Below are 16450 nucleotides of genomic sequence, written 5' to 3'. Positions count from 1 at the left end.
AGAATCCTTTGGGAGTGCTAAAATCCCATCGCCCCCTTTCCTCCCAGCCCCTTCCTGGCCTTTGTTACACCAAGAGCAAAGCCCCTGCAAGCCATGAGCCCTCCCTGGTTGCCAGCCCAGAGGCGAGCGGCTCTTCCATCCTGCTTCAGTTTCCCTCACTGGCTGCACCACACAGGTCACAGAATCATGGGATGAGTGTCCTGAGTTGGAAGCGATAAGGATTGAGTCCTGCACAGCACAGCCCCAAGAATCCCACCCTGTGCCTGAGAGTCCTCCTGGAACTCTGTGGCTGGTGTTCTGATGGCCCCAAGGCCCAGCAAACACCAAGCCAGATTGAGGCTCGTTGCCCCTTCAGAGGAGAAAGACATGTCTTTATTGAACTGAAAATGAGTGCCAGACAGCAATGAAACTTCAGACAAAAAAAAAAAAAAAGTCCGTTGAGAGTATAAAAGAAACCTGTTGAGTCTACATTAATCACCTCATGATATGCAAATGTCAAACACTTCCATGCTACAACAACCAAAACAGCTCCGTGGTTCTTACTGTGATGGCGTGGCCAGAGGATCCTCAAGGATCTGGCCTGAGGGGGAACCAGGCAGCCCCTTCCCACTGGACACCACCCCCAACACCTGCACCAGGTGCTCCTCCCCAAATAGAGAGAAAAAAAAAAAAAAAAAAAATAAAATCCCTGTAAACTAAAGAAGCTGGAATTGCACACCTCAGTCCCGACGGCAGCTCGCCGTCGTCGGTCAGCGTGACACAGCACAGCCACCCTACAGCTCAGTTAAGCCCAAATGCTATGTTTATTGAGCACTTCTAATATCGTGATACCTTGGTTCAGTAATTTGTGAAATACCTAAATACCGTTAAATATATTTTTAAAAAACCCTAAACCAGACTCTGGACCAAACAAGATGAACGTTAAACTAAAAAGTTAGAAGGGACGCCATTTACATTAACACTTTCTTTAAAAAATATAATTGCTTTTTCCTTTTCTGTTTTTCTCTTTTTCGTGTGTTTGTTTTTGAAGTCAATTAACCACAGTGGTGAGACGTGCTCTCTTTTTCAGCTGTGCAGAGTTTTGCCTTCCCAGGCTGGAGCAGCCCCGCTGTCACCCCAACCGGCAGGGACAACTCAGGAGCGGCGCGTGGAAAAGAGTGGTGTCACCACTGTGCCATAAGGGCAGCCGGAAAACCAGGAGTCTCTTGGACAAAGCCAGGACGGGCTTGGAAAGCCTTCCATGTTCTAATAGAAAAGTCCATAGGAAGCTGTGAAGAGGATCAGTCCAGAGGAGCAGAACTCTCGTGTCCGTGCCGTATCAGTCAATGTACTGCGATAGCCAGCGGAAGCCCTCACCGTAGCCTTGCCTCTTGAGCACGCTGCACATGAACACCTCCATGGGCCGCGCGTTCAGCTCCTTCAGTGGCACGTTTCCCTGGGGAAATCCAAACAGGAGTCACCTCTGCGCCCCTGCTGCACTCAGGGAAGCCTGGTGAGCTACAGCCATGCAGGGGAGCTCCTCTCGCAGGCCCCTTCCTGCGTGCACTGCGCTTTGGGCAATCCCAGCAGCCTCAAGACTTGCCCAAGGGCATCATCAGAGGTTTGGGTTATAAGGGACCTTAAAGATCACCTCATTCCACCCCGCTGCCTGATCCCACAAGCCCTGGGCCACCTGTGCCAGGGCCTCCCCACCCTCACAGGGAAGAATCTCTTCCCAGTTTCCCACTTGAATCTGCCCTCTGGCAGAGGGAAGCCAGTCCCTCTTGTCCCACCACTCCATGGCTTTTAAACAGTCTCTCTCTCTCCCGGGCTTCCTTCAGTCACATCACCATTATTATTGATTCACCTTGGCCAATTAATGCACAAATTCCCAGTAACAACTCCACCAGGCCTCAATCTGCCTGTGACAATCCGAGATCTGGATGCCCCCCTACCTTTCCTGTGGTCTGTCCGTAGAGCCCAAAGATCTCCCGCAGTTTCTCCTCGCTGATGGCCTCCGGTCTGTCGATTTTGTTTCCCAAGATAAGGATTGGCACGTTGGATATTGTCTCGTCTGTCATTAATGCCTGCATGCAAGTGCCAACAAGAGTTGAGGAGAGAGGTGGAAAAAAGGATTTGTTCCTGAAGAAAATGGATTTGTTTAAGCTCTGCGACCAACAAGGGCTCGTTTCTCGGGCTTCCTGTGAAAAACTCACAGAACCCCTGAGGCTGAACTAAACCCACAATCAAGCCAAAGCAAGGACATCCAGGCTCCTCCAGCTCTGGGAGAGATGGCTGTTATTTATAATTCAGCTGATCAGAGGTCCTGGAGAAGGGAAAGAAGAGAAGTGTACTTACATTAAGCTCAACTTTGGATTCCATAAGCCGTGAGTGATCTGCACAGTCCACCAGGAAGACAATCCCATTGATGGCAGGCAGGTAGTTTTTCCAGACCCGGCGAGCTGGAAGACACAAGGGACAAACATGACCCTGTGAAATCTCCACACAGGGAAAACTCCACCAAACCTCAGCTACCATTAGCCAGGGTGTCTTCCTTCCAACAGTTTTGTGTATAAAAGGGCAAAAAAACCTGTGTTTAAAACTTCTAGAAAGTGCAGAACTAAAAATTCATCAATTATGCAAACTAAATTATATTGGAGTCTTCCACAGCTAAAAATACTTCAGGCAGCAGAGCATGAACTGGCAGCATTTCCTCCCAAGCAATCCTACAGCCAGGAGGTCCCTTTCACATGTTGTTCCATATATAAATCCAGGCAACAAATAATTAGGCACTGCTAATCGCTGACGCTCGTCAGGATCAATTTTTTTGGTCATTTTTTCCTTACCTTGTTCGTGTCCACCCAGATCAAAAGTCGTGAAGGTCATTCCAGCAATTGTCAGCTCCTCTGATGCTGAAATGGAAAACACAGGCTGGGATTCAGGAGAACAAGGAAACTGTGATGGGCAGAATTTCTCGGGCATTTGTGCTGGCATCACACATGCTCCTCCAGTAAGGAATTCCCTGCACTTCCTGTGGAATTCAGTGGCCAAAATGGAGCTGTTTCATAAAATCATGAGGGCACAAAATAATTTTTAATCTGTAATCATTACCCTTTATTACAATTTTTATTAAGAAAATCTTCCCTTTCTATTAATTGAGCCACACCAGCTCTTGAGCATTTCTAGAGTGGAAAACACAGATGCATTTTACTTGGGGAGGAACAGTGCAGCTGCAACTTTACCTCAAGTTTTAATATCCTCAAATCCCCCAGGCAGAGCTGCCACCAAGGTGTCTTCCTACACCAAAAATCCAGAAGAAAAGCAACGTGGGAAGCTTTTCCCAGTGAGACTTACTGGGATGTAGCGTGGGGACGTGCTGACCCAGCCTGTCATCTTTGAGCATGTGCAGCAGAGTGGTTTTCCCTGCATTATCCAACCCCAGGAACACCAGTTTTCCAGACTTCTTGTACAAACCTGTGAGGAGAAGGAACAAAGCAAGAGGAAAACCCCAGTGGGCTCATCCTGGAGCCAGAACGTTGCTGCTGGTTTTTTTGGGAAGCCCTTTCCCGGAGCTCTGCTGCCACCTGTGCACACTGCCAGCATGGAAAACACACACAGCTCTAACAGGCTTTTCCCAAGGCATGTTTACAGCAATGGACATTTCCTAAGCTTGTGTTCCCATCAGTATTCCATTCTTTCCTCCAAGCAGCAGAGCACAGTGTGCAGCAGAGTATTATGGATCAATCTGTCCCCTCAAAAGATGTGAAAACTGAACAAACTCACAAAAGACAGCAGTGAGCTGTCCAGGAAAAAGTGCAAAGCAGGGAGCAACACGTTGTTTTCTTGGCATAAACTGATTTCTGTCGTGCCTGCCACAGGAAAACTCCCAGAGGTTTCCAGCAGGACTTTTCCTCACCCTGTCCCTCCCATCATCCCTTCAAGAGATCAGGAGAATGGGCACCCCATCCTCCAGCAAGGAGTTCCACTGGAATCCAGGACTCTGGGAGGAGGATGAGGAGGATGGGGTTCACTCCCTGGCGAGGCAGCACCTCTGCCTAGGGCTGGACAGACCCTGGGTGCCAGCCCAGCCGCTCTCAGGGTTTTAAGGGGCAACAGAAACACCTGAGTGGGAGCACAACGCCTCCAAATACTTCCAAAGTTTCTCTGCACCAGTGCAGCTTCCTCACCAGACTCTGCACTGGCCAGCCCCGATTTTATGGGATACTAGCAACGGGAGAAGCCACACCGACCCAGAGGGGGCTGCTGAGGCACGGAGGGAGCCGCGGCATTACCTAGGAACTGCAAGACGCTGCTGAAGCCGTTGTAGAGCCATTCGAAGATGAAAGACATCTCTGGAAATAAAATGCCTGCGGGGGACAAAACCCAAACGCCGAGTTACAAAGCGTCGGTGCTTAAAGGGGGTGTGGGACGGGGGGATCGGAGGTGTCGTGGGGAGCGGGGGCGAAGGGAAACGGGGGTGAGAGGAGACGGGGGATGAGGGGCCACCGGGCTGAGGGGGACCGGCCTCAAGGGCGGGCGGCGCGGCCTGGCCCCCGCCCCGCCCCCGCCCTGCCTGCGTGTCACCCCCCGCGCCGCCGCCGCCCCTCGCCCGGGCCCGCCAGGCGCCCGCCGCCCCGCTGAGCATCCCGCCGGGGCCCGCCGGCCCACGCCGCCATCCCCGCCGCTCACCCCCGGCTGCCCCCGGGCCGCCGCCGCCGCCGCCACCGAGTCCCGTCCGCGGCCGCCGCCAGCGCCCCGCCGGAAACGCGTCAGCGCGCGCCCCGCCCGCTTCCGGCCCCGCTGGCCCCGCGCGCGCCGGGGGCTGCGGCGGGTTCGAGACCCGCCCGCGCTCCGCGGGGACGCGGGTTCGAGACCGACCCCACGAGGCCGCCCTCACGGCAGCACTGAGGGCAGCGGGAGAGACACGGGCTCAAGCCGCTCCAGGGGAGGCTCAGGTTGGACGTGAGGAGGGGTTTCCTCACATAAAGGGTGATTGGACTTAGAGGGGTCTGCCCAGGGAGGTGGCGGAGTCGCCATTCCCTGAGGGGTTCAGGAAAGACTGGACGTGGCACTCAGCACTACAGGCTGACTAAATGATCTCTGAGGTCTTTTCTGAGGTCATTTCCTGACGCCTCAGCTCCAGGGAGGGAAAGGACAGGGAGCCCCACAGCGCTGGATTTCAGTAGTTTTTTATTTCTAGCATCCGTACACATGTCCCAGGTGAGTGACCTCCTGTCACGATTTAGAGCACACCACGACCATGCACAAGCAGGGTGTTTGGATTTTATAAATTATTTCTTCCAGCCTCCCCCAGGCCTTGGCAGACACGTCACTGCTAGGTGTGGAATTCTAATCAGCAAAGTTACAGGCAAGGCCTTCTTGCTGACACTGAAGCTATTTTTTCTGGTCTATTCCCGCGTGTGGCAGCTCCTCGGTGGGAAGGACACAGCTGTCTCACCACCACCCTTGGGACTTAGTTTTTCTGGTAGTAGAACCACTTGTCAACTGTGTGGGGCAGAAAAAAGGAAGAGGTTAGTCCCCAGTTATTATGTAGAGTGATATATAAGCAGTCATGTGGCAGTGTGTATGTGTCACCTCCAGCTCCTCTGCTCCTCAGCACAGCAAACAGGTTCTGGCACAACCCTGGATTTGTTTTCCCAAAGCAGTCGCCCTTGCTCAGGCTGCCATTAGGAGCATCCATGGCTTGGTGCAGGCAAGGACAGCAAGCCAGGCTTCCCTCTGGCTCAGTTGAGTCAGGGAGGCAAAGTTTGCCTCCAACTCCCATGCCCACATGGAAGATGCATTTCTCCACAGGTTTATTCCCCATGAAGGGATTGGAAGTGTCAGCCTAGCTCCTCTTTCTGCTGTCAACACCACCCCCAGCTTGCCCTGGCTACAACAACATCCAGGTTTAGTTCAGACCCTCATTTTCCTCCATCTCCTCTGAGGAAGGCCCTGCTCTGTACTGGGATGCCTGGGTGGGTTTTGGGACTCACCTTCGGGTGGGATGGGGCTGGCAGCTTTACACGGCGGTGCCTGAAACAAGAAGGGTGTTATCAGAGACCAGAGGTGTCCTTGCACTCTCCACACATCATTTAGGCTGCACTAGCCCTTCCTGAGCACCATTTAAAACCATGGTCAGCTGTGGGAGAACAACTGAGCTCATGTCCTGTCATTCTCAGAGCTCCTAAATTCCTGAGTTCCCCATGTGCCTGAGGTGCTCTCCTCCAAGTGCAGCCTCCAGGGCCATCTCATTCCCAGCACCAGCAGCTCCCACTCCAGAGCCTACACAGCTGCAGGCAGCTGCTCTTTTTTTTAAACCTACAAAGTTGGTTTAAAAAATATGGGGGAATATAGGCAAGAGGGACTGTCTGAGGACTCCTCTGAAGAGCTTTCCCTGAGCTTTCCTTTTGTATTCAACAACCAAAGACAAAGAAAATCCCTGTCTGGTGACACATCCTCCATGAGGGCTTTCAAAAACTTCACTGAGACCCTTGATTAGGACATCAGCACTTTAGAAAACAAGGCAATGGTTTTAAAGGTTTCTCCAAGGCTACAGAGAGACTGGGGTTTCCAGTTATGGAAGAGAGGCCAGATTTGCATTTGGATTTTCCTGTCCCCTCCCTCTGAGCCCTTCCAGGTTGCCAACAGCAGTACTCTTCAAGTCTAGGGAGACAAAATTAATTCCTGAGGCTGGACAGGAGAACTACACCAGGAATGTCATGCTCTTCATTCTGAAGTGTGCAAAATCCCTGGGGGATTAGACTCCCTTTTCTCAAAGGGAGACCTGTACTGTGAAGCTCTTGGAAGTCCAAACATTAAAAGCCTCTCAGAACAGCTGACAGCCAAACTACAGCTCAGAAGTTTAGCCCTCCATGCAAACTCTGTTTGGGATTCCATCTCTTGGATGACTAAGGGCAGGAAGAAGCCTCTGGAGGAATGTCTGGTTTGCTCCACATCCACCCTGTTAAACCAGAAGCAGGTGTTCAGCCACCCCAAACATTCTGAGCATGCCATGTGCCATTCACATAGAGTTCACCACACAAATTGCTCCTTTTTTTTCCCAATAATAACACCAGGATTTGGCCACTCAAACTGGTACTTACTGCATCCACAGTAGCTTTTGCACAGTCTTGACTACAGCAGAAAGGGCTGTCAGACACTGTCAGGTTGGTGCTGGAAGACATTGGGCACTTGTGAGAACGTGCAAGCCCAGCCTTCCCCCCAAGGAAAGCATTAAATAATGGAATATTAAGGATTGCAGTTAACAGCTGCCAGGTGGAGGGGGAAGGCCTGGGAGACAGCCAGCAGAAAGCATGGCACTACTCAGGAAGGGAAGTTCCAGGGTTTTTAGTTTAGGGAAGAGGAAGGTGCACATTACCACAAGCATTAACCTACCAGTTGATCTCCCCTCCATCAGCTTTCTTTGTTATTAAAGCTTTCCAGTGCTCGTGGGTGCCTTTGATGACATCCAGGGCAAAATCCTGAAGTTGGGAGATGAGAACAAACATCATGTTATGTGGAAGCACCAGACCACCTTCTCCAGACTATCACTAACAAGGAGCTGATTTTAGACAGCTCTGGAAGGGGCTGGAAGAATGGCTCTGGTGCCATTCAGGAAGAGCAGAAACTCCCAGCTGAAACAATCAGGATTGTACAGGAGAATTGTTTTGCTTTCAAGATGGGAGGATCTGCCAAGGTCACAGAGTGAGCTTGGGGCCAAAAGAAACTGAGCACAGTCTCGGGCCAGTGCTCCATTATAAAGGCACCTCCACCCTGCTGCTCACTGAGCCAGGCCTATCCAGGAGCTCACTTCCACTCCAGGCAAATAATTCAGGCCAGCAGGAAGAGACATGCAGCTGATCTGGATTTGCAACTACTTGAAAATGAATTTGTTTCCAGGCATATCAACCTCTTTCCTTAAAAAGGAGCAATATATGCTCAGGCATTAACCTGTCAGCTGGAGAAGGAAACACACACAGTTCTTTGTTGGTGTGAACACTGGCACTAAATGTTCTGGTTTGATACCAAACCAAGCCAAAGAAAACACTGCAGAGCACGTGTGAGGCTCTTTATCCTGATTTTCCAGTTTCCTTAGCAGGTTTCACCCATCCTGAGGGGCAGCAGGGTGCTCCAGCCCATCCAACCTGGTGCTGTGCTACACCAAAGGGGACAAGTCCCTCAGGACTTCCATTTTCTTTCTCAGAGAGGGTTTTTGGAAGGACTCCCCTCCTCTGCACCACCTCTGGAGCTCTGGGGGTTGAATCACCTCACTAAACCCCTCATGGCACTCCAGGAAGGGCAGGAGTGAGGACACCAAAACAGGATTTCACCTGCTCAGGAGCAATAACTTATCTGATCCAAGCCAGAGAAGAGGCAGAGGAACAGTGCTGCCAAGGCAGAGCCTTACTCACAGGGTGTGGGGCAACACTTCATGCCCAAAGGAAGAAGTGTTTTCACTCCTGAGTTATGTTGAACTTGCACCAGGTTGCAGTGGAACAAAGCCAATGGTTAAGGGAGGCAAAGGGTGATGCAAAGCTGCCTTTGCTCCAGGTTTATTTGCTGGAGCAAATAAACCTGGTGTTTTCCACCTGGTTCTGACACAGAGGCTCCCAGCCCTGAAGTGATCCCACATGAAGAAAATATTCACAGTGTTAACCCCAGCCAATTTTTTTTTTCTGGTATTCCTGCACTCACAAGGCTGGAAAAACCAGCAGGATGAACTGAAATCAACTATCAGCAGCTCCATAAAAATCCATTCTCCCAGCAACTCACTGGTATCCCCACACACGCTGAGCTCAGGTTTTGCACAAAAGAAGGTGATCCTACCTTGCCTTTAAATTCTCCATTAAATGCAAACTGGTTTTCTGGCTTTCCATCAGGTACTTTGTATCTTCTGAACCAGTCCACAGTAGCTTCTAAGTATCCAGGCTTCATCCTCCTGACATCCTCGATGTCTGGCAGGAGACAGGGGGTTTTTTAGCCAGAAGCAGTAACAGAATTCACTGAATAACAGAATTTACGGGGCTCTGCTGAGTTGTGCCTCTCAGCCCCTTCCCAAGCAGCCATAGCAATATTTGAGACAGGTTCTGTTAAGACACAGTATCTCATCAGTGAGGTTAGTGTTTCATCCTCAGAGTGTGTATCCCCCCAGGAGCCTGGAGACATTTAAACAGCTTTGGTTGGAGGCTGGGGAGACCATCCCTTTCCTTCCAGGGCACAGCCCACCCTGTGTTTGGAATGCCACAGGTGACAAACACCAGTGAAATGTTCTGCTCCAGGATTGTCCTCCCAGCATCACATCTGATTGACACCACTGCACAGAAGGAGCTGATCTTGTCAAATCTCATCACCTAATTACTAACAGGTCTTGCTGGGCTATGGAAGAGACCTGCAGGAGAGGCAGAGCCTGAGAAAACAATATTTATTATTCTAAGGGAAAGCTCTTCTTTCAGAGTTGGTGCTGAATGAATGCCTCAACAAAATTAAAAGGACCTGTGCTTTTTGCAATGCTTAAAAAGAAATTTAAGTGCTCATACTTTTAATTATTGTTCCCCCTAAAGATCCCTGGGCCATGATGGGGCATTTATTCTGTTTGTCCTGATGAGCCCTGTGCCCACCTCCTGCAGAGGTGACAAAGGGAAGCACTGACCCTGTAACTCACCATTGTAGCTGTCTGCCTCTGGGTCCTCCACGTTGATAGCAATTACCTTCCAGTCTGTCTCTCCCTCATCAATCAGGGCCAGTGTGCCCAGCACCTTCACTTTGATGACTTCTCCCCTAGAGCAGATCTGCAAGGACAAAGGCCTGGCTGTCCCCACTGATGCATCCAAGGTGCACAACAGGAGCCCAGCAAGCAGCCAGGCACCACGAAATTAGCTCCTGCTGTCAGCAGCTCAGCAGCCCTGGCTCATCCCAGCAACAATCTCCAGAGGCAGCAGAGGGAAACATCACATTGTTAAGGGAGGGGAGGTAGGAAATGAATAATGTCCCTGGGTAATTGACTTTTGGAGACATTAATTACACGTTTCAGGAGATGTTTAGGATGCATTACCTTGCTTCCAATCTCGCACACATCAATCGGATCGTTATCTCCACAGCAACCAGTGTTTTCATCCTTGTGACCTGGGTCTTCCCAAGTCTGGGGGAAAAAACAACCCAAACCAACACCAAAATCAATCATAATAAAAATAAGAACTCACAGGTTTAAAGAGCTAATAAAAAGCAGGTTTATTTTGGGTGTGCAGTTGCCTGGAATAAACAGAGGATGGCCCACTTCACACCTGGTCAGATATTTGGGCTACTGTTTCCCTTGGGAAGTCTCAATTCAAGTGAAAAGGTTTCATCTTCCAAAAGGTAAGCAGCAGCTCCCTCCTACCCACAAACCCCCTTTCAACAACTTTCCAGACTTCCTCCTCTGTCCCACAGCTGCGTGAAGGTGAAGTTCACATCTATAAAGGGCAATTGTTGATTTGGCTTCCTGCCTGTTCCTCTCCCTATTCATTCCTCAGCAGAAGCTTCCTGAATTCCAGATAGCAGTCCAGCAGAGATGGAAGACAGACAGGGTGTATTGTTTCCCTTTAATTAAACAATTAAAGACACTGTTAACCCTGGAGAAGTGATAAGAATGTGGAGTCCCACTCTGCTCCCCAGTGCATCTCACCCACAGTGGTGAATGCACATTGAAGGACACAGAAGCCAATTAACTGACTCCAAAAACAAGAGCTGCTTTAAACAGGCTCCTGATTAGGAGTGAAAAGCACTCCATGCCCACTTGCATCATAAGGAACACGTACTCCTAAGTGGGTTGAGATATAAAAAAGAATGCTCTTCCCAAACTTCTGTGTACCAGGACAAGATCAGTGCAATCAGGACCTTGTGATGGATTCAGAGCATTCAGGAAAATGTTTTTACACACCTGGGTGTGCTGTGGGGCTGTTCACAAACACTATCATATTTCTCTACCAGGAAGTGTTAAGCTCTTGATGTATAAACACCTTTGATCCACAAACACATGACAGAGCAAAGGCTTCAAAACACAACTGTGCACAAAGAAAGAGGCACCAGAAACCATTCAGGCAGGAAACAACTCAACTTCAAGGCCCTGTGTTCAGCCACGTGGGGAAAACACTTGACATGTGCTGCTGTCAAGTGCAGAAATACCAAATTCAGTGTGTCTGCCTGTGATCTGTCACTGACAGCTTATTTCCCTGGAGGAAACTCCAGCCTCAGAGAACATCAGAGGCAAACAGCCTTGTTTGATGTCCCTCTTTATCTAGCAGTCCCCAGCCATTTAAGAGCATGTGTCCAGATGCCACTATCATGATCCCACCTTGCCAGCTGTTTCTGGGAAAGCACATCTGTGCAGTGGTGGGCGTTGGCAAGAAGGGTCTTACATAAAGATTCAGCCTAAATCCTGCACCTTTAGGATAAAACCTTGTGCTTCACCAGGCAGGAACTGAAGGAACTGCCAGATGCACAAAGACAGCTCCCTTCAGCCACAGAGAAGGACCTGCCACCTCCTGCCCAGCCCTTTTCCAAGCAGCTGAGGATGAGCTTCAGGGAGCTTGTTTATAACATCAGCTAGAAGCCTAAAACTTGGGATTTCTGCTTAAAAATACTCCTGATTTCCTGAAAAGTTCTCTTCCCTCAGTATATCCAGCTGCAAACACCACACTCCAGATCAGACTCTCTGCTGACCTTTTTGCTCATTAATGCAGTGGCAATTTCAGGCACCCTCCCTCCTCCCCATCAGGATGGATGAGCCACAGTACCTGTGGGATGGCACCATAATTCCAGATGTAGCCCTTGTGGGGAAACACATTTGCTACAAAGCGTAGTTTCCCCTTCTTCACATCTTGCTTAATCGGGTTTAAGGGTTCCTTTGTGGAAATCTGAAAGAAAAGTTACTCTGCTTCACCCTTTATGGATAAAAAAGTTGTTGTTGTTGTTTTTTAAATGGAACTGACAGGTCAAGAGGCCAGGAGATAATGCTGATGCCAGTGGCAGATACTGGACAACTCCTGTTGCACTGCCATCCCTTGGGATACGGTTTCCAGCAAACTTACAAGCCTTGGAATCACATGGGCTTAAGAGCCACAAAATACTGCTTTAATCAGAAGCCATGGGAGATCACCAAGGCATTCCAGCTTCTGCAATCTCAGCCTTCACATCACAACTCCAGCATTAAGCAAGTCCTAACAGAAGAAGTTAGAAACCACTCTGATTCTGGAGGGTGGAATTGAGGAGGGATCAGCAAAGCCAAGGATTAAGACTGGAAGTGCAGTGTAGTTACCTCCATTTTAGCATTTGTCCATCGAGGCACCTCCACGACCATGTTGAACACATTCTGAAGAAAGCAGAAGAGCAGTGAGTGGGAAGGAACCTTTAAACTAGGGAACACATACAGGTGAGCACAGAAACCAACCAGTTCACCTGAAAACATCAAATTTTATTCTGCTGGGGTTTTTTTCAGTGCTAATTTTGAGACAGCTGATAAAAGTCCTGTAGCTCAGTCAGTCACTCCAACAAAACACCCCAAAGGCCAGATTGAGGTTGCCACCTAAAAAAAATTCCCATCACATTCCTAGGCTACAGGAACAGTTAAATCAATGGCAAACAGCTGCATACAAACTACCCCGGACATAACAAAATGGAGTTTGGGCTATATTTATTAAATACAAAGTGTTTAATGCTCCAGAAAGAGCCACTCTGGCTATTCAGAAAAGACAAGACCAACAGGTCAAGCCATCTATTTAATAGCATGGGTATTTGTGTACTGCCCTGAATGAGTGAGACCATCACTCCCAAATATTCTAGTCATAATATAGGGAAGGATTCCCTTTTTCCAAGCTGGCACTCCTGTAAAAGCAGACCTTGCTAGTGGCATGGTGTCAGGATAAGAATGTGGGGGAGAAATGCAGAACCACATCTCACTGTATCTCGTTTACAGGTGACACTTGAAAACATCTCCTGGTGATCCAGCTGGGCTGAGAGTTCAATGTCAGCCTCCTCTCCAAGAAAACAAGCTTTTCCATGCCTGAACCTTAACAGCTGCTGTTTGAAGAGATTATGGCTTTTTAACAAAAAGTCAAACCTTGCTCCTTGGCCTGGGCAAGGTTTCTAATCCCCACCCTAAGCAGTATTAGCATGGCAAAGTCCCTCGAACCTGTATTGCCCCATAATTGGATTGATATTGTGCAACAAGTGCTGTTACATCACTGACTTTGCCCACTCCCTTCCCTAGCAGAGCTTTATTACAACCCCTTAATTGCAGGGGGTCACTGCTCATTTGCATTTTGCATGCAGAAAGGCACACAACTATTTTTACTCCTAACTCGAGGGAAGGAATGAGGCAATTGGAACAGGCTGGGCTGGGCACTTAGAGCTTTGCAGGCACGGAAAGATGACTTGGGGCTGCATCTTTGCAAGGACTGAAGCTTCCCCATGGTCCAACTTGGCCAAAGACACACAGAGAGCAGCCCAAGGTCATCCCTTTGCCATGACACAGGTCCAGGTAAGGTCAACACAGCCCAGCCCGAGACTGAAAAAACCACCCTGCAATCCTCTCAGCGTCTTAGGAGTCTGAGGATAAAGATCAAGGGGCCCAGACAGAGTGGGGCAGTCTTTTGCCCTGTAATGTAGCTGGCAGCTCACCTGCTAAGTGGTGAGTAAAACCTCAGTGTTGAGGCATTCCAGCCACAGAGAGAGTCCCATGGGACCAGCACTATTGTGTAACTTCGGGGACTTCGACCTTCAGCCATTGAGACTTTTTTCTCTGAATGACTTGGCACAGAGGAGCTGGCAGCAGCACTGCCTGCCTGAGGGCACACCAGCAGCCCAGTTTCCCCTGTCAGAGCACTACCAGTTCAAGGAACTCTCCCTCACCTCTGTACTCAATTCCCTGCTCCTTCCTGCCCTGTTCTGCAGGCGTCTGCAGAGCGTGGCATTATCTGGATTTTCCTTGTCTGGGTTACCTGCCAGGCACCTGCACTGGGAACTGCTTCCCTACTACTGTTTGACCATTCTCCTTGATGACCACAATCCATCTTTTCCCCTCTGAGAAGGCAAAAACCTTCAGAGCACCTCAGGTAGCTCCATCACCTTCACCTTAGTAGCTCAATCAGCTGCTTTTTAGAAGTTCATCTCTCAACTCTGCATATTCTTCTTTCCTTTCCTAGAGCCACACCCCTGAATTTCAGCTCTCTCTAACAAGTAGTAGCTGCTCCACTACATTTCCTGAGCTGCACAGCTTTTTAGTACATATCAGAGAAAGAAACAAGCTACAACAATAAAGAACACAGTCAGAAAGCCCCGACGTACCACCGAAAAAAAACCCAAAACATTAAATGAAAACTGAAACACAACCATTTTGATTTCCTGAAGCTGGGGAATTTTTTACTCAGAACAGCCTAATTTGACTAACCACTGGCTGCTAGAAGGATGTGAAAGCCCTGCAGCACTGCAAGGGGCAGGTTCTGCCAGGCAAGATGTCCCAGGAGATGCTAGAGCAGGAATTGAACCTGTTCTTCTTCACCCTCTGTTCTGATTATACTGCAGGCCATGCTGCAGCCAAAACCCAAGGCTGAAATATCATGCAGCACCCATAGAAATGGGTGTAGATATTACAAAAAAAATTACAAAAAAACCCCCCAGTTTTCTGCTTAGCTAACCCAAAACGCCTGCATGGGTGAGCTCGAGCCAAGCACTCGCATCTCTGACGCAAAAAATGAGAATGAGATCATCCATCCTCCTCTCCTGGGTCGCTCCACCCGAGGCCAGGACGGAGAGAAGCTCATTCCTTGCAGGATGAGGCAACCATGAGGTGCTCCTGCATTGTGGGGAGCTGGGAGCCTCCCCCGGGTGTCCCAGCCTGCAGGATCCCTTGGTCCCTCGGATGTTTTAGGACTCCCTAGTCCCCTGTGTGCTCCCAGATCCCCATGTCCCTTGGATATTTCAGCATCCCAGGCCCCCCGTGTGTCCCCAGATCCTCAGGATGTTCCAGCGCCCCGCATCTCCCGGATGATTCAGGACTCCCAGATTTCCTGGATCTTCCAGGACCTCTGGATTTTCCCACATCCCCTAATCCCCGGGATGTCCCCAGATCCCCTGGTCCTTGGATATTTCAGCATCCCAGGTCCCCCGTGTGTCCCCAGATCTCCTGGATGTTCCAGCACCCCGCATCTCCCGGATGTTTCAGTACTCCCTGACCCCCTGCGTGTTTCCAGGACCTTCTCTTACCTTCCCGGCGTCCGCGTAGATGGGGATATCGTGGAATGGGGAGATGTAGCGCCCGGCAGCATCCTCTGCAAGGCAAAGGGAGGGGGCCGAGCGTGAGAGGCGCCGGCAGCTCCCACCTGAGCGGGCTCAGGCTGAGCTCCGGCAGGGCAGGGAGGGTCGGGAAGGGGCGAGGGGAGCACTCACTGAAGAAGAGCCGGTACTCGGGGCTGTGGGGCCCGGCGCGCTCCTCCACGCTGTACCGCGACATCGCCGCGCACGCGCCCGCGCTCGCCACCGCCGGCCGGGGCTGCGGGCGGCACTGCGCAGGCGCGGCGCGCGCCCGGCCACGCCCCCCGCCACGCGGCCGCGCGGGAAATGGCCCTGCCCGGCTTGGAATGGCTCTTTCTGGCTTGGAATGGTCCTTCCCGGCTTGGAATGGTTCTTTCTGGCTTGGAATGGTCCTTCCCGGCTTGGAATGGCCCTTCCTGGAATGGAATGGTTCTTCCCGACTTGGAATGGTCTTCCCTGCTTTGAATGGTCCTTCCCAACTTGGAATGGTCCTTCCCGACTTGGAATGGTCCTTTCTGGCTTGGAATGGTCCTTCCCAACTTGGAATGGTCCTTTCCGGCTTGGAATGGTCCTTTCCTGCCTTAGAATGGCCCTTCCCAGGTTGGGATGGCCCTACCTGGCTTGGAATTGTCCTTGGCTTGGAATGGTCCTTCCCGGCTTGGAATGGCCCTTCCCAATTTGGAATGGTCCTTCCCGGCTTGGAATGGTCCTTCCCTGCTTGGAATGGTTCTTCCTGGTTTGGAATGGCCCTGCCCGGCTTGGAATGGCCCTGCCCGGCTTGGAATGGCCCTGCCCAGCTTGGAATGGCCCTTTCTGGCTTGGAATGGTCTTTCCCAGCTTGGAATGGCCCTTCCCAATTTGGAATGGTTCCTCCCTGCTTGGAATGGCTCTTCTTGGCTTGGAAGGTTCTTCTTGGCTTGCAATAGACCTTCACGGCTTGGAATGGTTCTTGGTGTGGAATGGCCCTTCCCAGCTTGGAATGGTTTTTCCCATTTTGGAATGGTTCTGACTGGCTTGGAATGGTCCTGTTCTCCATGGCCACAACAGCATGGGCAGACATGGACCAGCACAGCACAGTCCTAGCCCAGCACAGTTCAGCATGGCCACGGTAGCAAGTGGTGGCATGGACACAGAAGAACAGGCTGGCCCAATCTGGCGTGGCACAATTCTGCCCAGCATGGGT

At 50.5% G+C, this 16450-nt stretch overlaps 2 protein-coding genes across 2 annotated transcripts; both read right to left on the bottom strand.

The window, feature by feature from the left end:
* Positions 1–780: 780 nt before the first annotated feature.
* On the bottom strand, positions 781–4769 carry SAR1A (secretion associated Ras related GTPase 1A). The gene is made up of 7 exons (XM_056495593.1): positions 4669–4769; positions 4272–4346; positions 3334–3453; positions 2826–2891; positions 2338–2441; positions 1935–2066; positions 781–1435 (listed from the first exon to the last, which is right to left on the bottom strand). Exons 2-7 carry the CDS (start codon positions 4327–4329, stop codon positions 1319–1321), a joined length of 597 nt encoding a protein of 198 aa, XP_056351568.1. The 5' UTR covers positions 4330–4346; positions 4669–4769; the 3' UTR covers positions 781–1318.
* A 383-nt stretch (positions 4770–5152) lies between these two features.
* Positions 5153–15541, bottom strand: PPA1 (inorganic pyrophosphatase 1). Its single transcript, XM_056495591.1, has 11 exons — positions 15403–15541; positions 15220–15284; positions 12275–12328; positions 11754–11873; positions 10034–10120; positions 9644–9770; positions 8809–8936; positions 7378–7463; positions 7086–7155; positions 5976–6015; positions 5153–5484 (listed from the first exon to the last, which is right to left on the bottom strand). Exons 1-11 carry the CDS (start codon positions 15464–15466, stop codon positions 5453–5455), a joined length of 873 nt encoding a protein of 290 aa, XP_056351566.1. The 5' UTR covers positions 15467–15541; the 3' UTR covers positions 5153–5452.
* Positions 15542–16450: the final 909 nt, after the last annotated feature.

The sequence above is a fragment of the Oenanthe melanoleuca genome, chromosome 6 (assembly GCF_029582105.1).
Source record: "Oenanthe melanoleuca isolate GR-GAL-2019-014 chromosome 6, OMel1.0, whole genome shotgun sequence".
NCBI classification, from domain to species: domain Eukaryota; kingdom Metazoa; phylum Chordata; class Aves; order Passeriformes; family Muscicapidae; genus Oenanthe; species Oenanthe melanoleuca.
This window is presented reverse-complemented; position numbering and strand designations above follow the sequence as displayed.

Bases quoted from the DNA above. Each gene is read 5' to 3' on its own strand.
- SAR1A (XM_056495593.1), bottom strand. From the start codon at position 4,329: ATGTCTTTCATCTTCGAATGGCTCTACAACGGCTTCAGCAGCGTCTTG. The intron at 2,892-3,333 runs GTAAGTCTCACT...TTTCCATTTCAG, and splicing joins CGTCCCCACGCTACATCCCA to CATCAGAGGAGCTGACAATT. The intron at 1,436-1,934 runs GTAGGGGGGCAT...GGATTTCCCCAG, and splicing joins ACGGACAGACCACAGGAAAG to GGAAACGTGCCACTGAAGGA.
- PPA1 (XM_056495591.1), bottom strand. From the start codon at position 15,466: ATGTCGCGGTACAGCGTGGAGGAGCGCGCCGGGCCCCACAGCCCCGAG. The intron at 10,121-11,753 runs GTACTGTGGCTC...TTTTTCCCCCAG, and splicing joins ATTATGGTGCCATCCCACAG to ACTTGGGAAGACCCAGGTCA. The intron at 5,485-5,975 runs GTGAGTCCCAAA...TGCCCCACACAG, and splicing joins CAGCCCCATCCCACCCGAAG to TTGACAAGTGGTTCTACTAC.